At 38.4% G+C, this 4,780-nt stretch overlaps 1 protein-coding gene across 1 annotated transcript; it reads right to left on the reverse strand.

Annotated features, from left to right (window-relative positions):
- Positions 1–971: 971 nt before the first annotated feature.
- LOC113905185 (olfactory receptor 140-like) lies at positions 972–1,898 on the reverse strand. Its single transcript, XM_027562161.1, has one exon. The coding sequence runs from the start codon at positions 1,896–1,898 to the stop codon at positions 972–974; it is 927 nt and encodes a 308-aa protein (XP_027417962.1).
- Positions 1,899–4,780: the final 2,882 nt, after the last annotated feature.

The raw sequence follows: 4,780 nt of genomic DNA on the forward strand, positions 1-4,780 counted from the left end.
AGGGACTGGCTACCCACTCCAGCATTCTTGCCTGGGAAATCCCATGGACAGAGAAGCCTGGTGGGCTACAGTCCATGGGGTTGCAAAAGAGCTGGACATGACTTAACAACTAAACAACAGCAACAAATGGGTTTAATGATAATGAAACCACCAGCTTAGTACATGACTAAATCAACTGAAACACAGATGCTTGACAGATAATATAAATAAAAGGTTCAAGTAATGTAAATATATGTATCAGATGTAGAGTTTGTAGAGCTTTGGGATCTACCCATATGATTTTCTATTGAAATTTAATAAAAGACGCTTACCCTTCTAGTTTCAAATGGCTCCTCAAGCCTTGAGACATAAAAAGAAACATTTCCTTCATGTTCAAGAAAAGCTATGAGTCATGAAGATACTTTATAAAATAAGAGCAAATAAAGAATAATTTCAAATTTTCTGGCTTAATTTTTGTGCCAAAAAAAGGAATAGTTTGTGAGTTATTATTATCTCTTTTTCTAGGTGTTTCATGTTGTTGATTTTGGAAAATTAATATAAAATTCAGCACTGATTCTTAAACTTCCCCAACTCTCCATGCATCTATTTAAGTATATCTATTCCTTACTGGCTGTCCCAGAGGCTCTGCAAAAACAAGATTTCTGACATGAAAGTCATATGAAAAAATCCATTTCATCCAAGTAACTTATCTCAATAATTTTTAAAAATTAATAAGAAGACATTGGAAAAAATATATTCTACAATAAACTAGGGGTTTATTGTTGATATTCTTGCCATTGGCTATTCTGAAACTGTGAGTAAAAATATAGAAGTCTTGGCAAAGTATTTTAAAAAGTTGTCAAAGTGCCTACTTTCTAGGCTGTTTTGTCAATAGTCTGCAAAATTTGCTAATTTACATTCACAATTTACAGCATGTATAATCCTCCCTGTATATGTATATAAATCATCATTTTCTTGGTATCCTGAATAGCCTAAGTTGCTCTCTTCTTCATCAGACTCCTCATGGCTTTTTTCACCTCTGTGTTTCTCACTGTGTAAATAATAGGATTTAACATGGGAGTGAGGGTTGCAAAGAACATAGCCACCCACTTGTCCACAGGGTAAGTGGCCACAGGGCGTGTGTAGGTGAACACACAAGGCACGAAAAAGAGCACCACTACTGTAAAGTGGGCGCCGCATGTAGAGAGAGCTCTGCGTCGTCCTTCAGAGCCGTGGGATCTCAGGGAGCTCAGGATGACTATGTAGGAAATGAGCAGCATGGTAAAAATGAGCAAGCACATGCCCCCACTGTTGGCTGCCACCACCATTCCCAGCCTGTAGGTGTCGCTGCAGGCGAGTTCCAACAGTGAGAAGAAATCACACATGAAGTGGTCAATGACATTGCGACCACAGAAGGTCAAGTCCGTGGTGAAGAGAATCTGCACTGAGGCATGCAGGATCCCCCCTATCCAGGCCACCACCACCAGGAGCTGGCAGAGCCCCTGTCGCATGATGGTCGTGTAGTGCAGAGGCTTGCAGATGGCCACATAGCGGTCATAGGCCATGGCAATGAGGACGATGGCCTCTGATGCTGCCAGGAAGTGTTCCAAAAAGATCTGAGTCAGGCAGCCTCGCCAGGAGATGGTTCTCCTCTGGAACAGCAGGTCAATGATAAATTTAGGCGTGGTGACTGAGGTGAAGGAGGCATCTAATAAAGCCAAGTAGGTGAGAAAGAAGTACATGGGAGCAGAAAGTGTAGGGCTGAGGGAGATGGTGATGACTATGAGCAGGTTGGACAGAACAGTGAATAAGAAAATGAACAGAAAGACAATGAGGAGTATTTTCTGCACGTGTGGATTCTGTGTGAGTCCCAGGAGGACAAATTCAGTCACATTGTTGGAAGGGCTGAAGACATCCATTCAGCAAGTAACCGCTTCCTGGGGCCTGCCTTACCTGCAGAGGAACAAAGAATGATACTCGTTCATCACCAAAGAATTGTGGTCTGACTTACAACAAAATAGTGCGATCACTGTGACTTGTAGAGTATGCCCTTGACAGTTTGTCCCAGTACTTGCTTCAGTTTTTTCTTTTTTCCTCCATAAAGCTTTCCATCTCTTCAGATACCTAGCACCAGTCACCTGTAAACCATCTGGAGGGCAAGTTTGATGTGTAATTTACTGAGAAAACACTGGAGATCTACTTGAGATCTGAATTCTCCTTCTTGTTCTGACCCCACTGGACTTGGCTGCATCCTTTCAGTTGTTCAGGCCCTTCACTGTGTCTGTAAGGTTACAAATCACAATTCTCAGATATATTTTATAGGCTAAGAACTGCTGTACACAGGTAAGAGTTATTCCCTTTTCCATGATGGAATTTCAGTTTGCAATCTCAACTCCTAACTTTGCAAAGAAAAAACATGATCAAGAAATATCAGCTAAACAGGGAGTTTAGGGGAATATATATAAGTCCTTGGTGAAACAACCTTTCTGGTACCTATCAGAACACATAAACTATTCAGTCGTGTTTCCTTACTGTCCCACTAGAGTGCAGGGAATGACGTCCGCAGTGCCTGAATCCTAGCAGGTGATGAGTAAATGTTTGGTATTAAATTGTCATTCTCCAAAAGTAAGGATATGCTTGTTTCCCCAAAGCATAAACTCAACAGAAATTCAAATGCCCTTGTTCTCCAGCTCTGTTGATCTATAATCTCTCTACTGTATGAGAAATTTGAAGGGAAGCTGCACTCCTGTTTAAGAGTTTCTGAACACTCTCCAGAGGAAGCATTTAAATGTCTCTAGAAAAGTGCATGTTATGGATCATTTTACTTTAAAGATAATTTGTAGATATGTTAATTGATTATTTTATTTTTCAAAATTCTGCTCCACATATAATTTAATAAACATATTCTGTATATTCATTGCTTCAGTGTATGTGTGTGTGTGTGTTTGTGTGTGTGTGAGTTGTTCAGTTGTGTCTGACTCTTTGCAACCCCATGGACTGTAGCCTGCCAGACCTCAGGCTCCTCTGTCCATGATAGTCTCCAGGCAAGAATACTGAAGTGATTTGCCATCCCCTTCTCCAGGGGGTCTTCCCAAACCAGGGACTGAACCCAGGTCTTCCATATTGCAAGCAGATTCTTTACCATCTGAGCCACCAGAGAAACCCATACCTTCAGTAGTTTTGATTAAAAAAGAAACTAAATTCATATTGGTGTTCAACACACAAAAATCTTTCAAGCAAAGGAAATACTTTCAAGTTCTGTAAATAAAAATTTAATGTGAAGAACAGAAATAACTTGCTAGAGAGACAGGTAATGCACCATACATACAAGTGTATATGCAGCAACTACAACAAACACATATAAAATCCGTTACTGCTATTTATTCCTACAAGTTCACTCAGTCAACAAATATTTACTGGACACTTACTATGTATATTAATGTATGCTTATTCATACAAAGTCATAAATGGTGCTGCTATTAAATGCCCTTAGTGCCTGACCTACCGTTACCAAACAGCAGCAGCTCACCCATCCATGTAGGAACGACCCTCCCGGTCCTTTATGTTTCTACTACTTGCATTCTCACGCCTTCTTCGACTATCTTCCAACAGCATCCATCATTCCTGGTTACAAGATAGTGCATGACTAATACAACAAGAAATTTGCAGTTTTAAATTTGCCAAGGAGAAGAGAAATAGATGCAATTAAATATATTTCATAGAGCATATCTTTGTAAAGATAAGTGAATGAAAAACTTTATTTTAGATTATCTAAGATGAAACTTTCATGCACATGTGGAAACAACACGCACCGTTGTCACAGCATTTCCTCATTCTTTAGCGGGATCCCCCATCAGATAAAGAAGAGGACAGTGTAAATAAAGTAAGAATCAAACATAGTTTATGAAACTATTTTAGAAACAACAATGAAAAAATATAAATTACTTTTTTTTCATTTTTTCTTTGGCTCTGCAATGCATCTTTTAGGAATAAACCTTAATGTAAAATATTTTTAAAGGAGAAAAATCACTATGTACAAATTTGTCCAATACTATTAGTAAGAGCTGTGGAAATTTTAGAAGCAACATGGAATGTTCAACACGGGAATAAGATGATTAAAATTCCTTTTAATTGTACATCTCGTTGAATAATAAAAAGTACATCTCTTTGAATATTATATACTTTTTAAGAGCGATCATTTTAAAAATTGTGCAATGTCGTAAAAAAACTCTAAAGTTGTAATATTAAGTGAGGGAAATTTTGGATGCATATTTGACTTGCAAATTTATTCTAACTTATGTAATTGCAACTAATTATATTATTAATTCAACTAATTTAAATATATGAAAGGAGAAAGTGAAAGTGTTAGTCACTCCATTATGTCCAAATCTTTGCAACCCCATGGACTGTAGCCTTCCAGGCTCTTCTGTCCATGGAATTCCCCAGGCAAGAATACTGGAATGGGTAGCCAGCCATTCCCTTCTGCAGGGGATGTTCCTGACTCAGGGATCGCACTCACGTCTGCTCCATTAGCAGGCAGATTCTTTACCATCTGAGCCACCAGGGTAGCCCATTTAAGTATATATCAATAAGAAATAAACAATTCCAAAATATTCTTAGTTTTAAATTGGTAGTACTATAGCTGAGTCTACCTTTCTTGTTATTTGTATGCTGAAGAAGGGATTTAAATCTAAGGTAAGCTTGGATGAGGGTTGATTGTATGATTTGTAATTATTTGTATGCTGAAGAAGGGATTTAAATCTAAGGTAAGCTTGGATGAGGGTTGATTGTATGATTTGTA

This window comes from Bos indicus x Bos taurus, chromosome 15, assembly GCF_003369695.1.
Source record: "Bos indicus x Bos taurus breed Angus x Brahman F1 hybrid chromosome 15, Bos_hybrid_MaternalHap_v2.0, whole genome shotgun sequence".
Lineage (NCBI taxonomy): Eukaryota > Metazoa > Chordata > Mammalia > Artiodactyla > Bovidae > Bos > Bos indicus x Bos taurus.

Coding starts and splice junctions, on each gene's coding strand:
- LOC113905185 (XM_027562161.1), bottom strand. CDS start 1,898: ATGGATGTCTTCAGCCCTTCCAACAATGTGACTGAATTTGTCCTCCTG.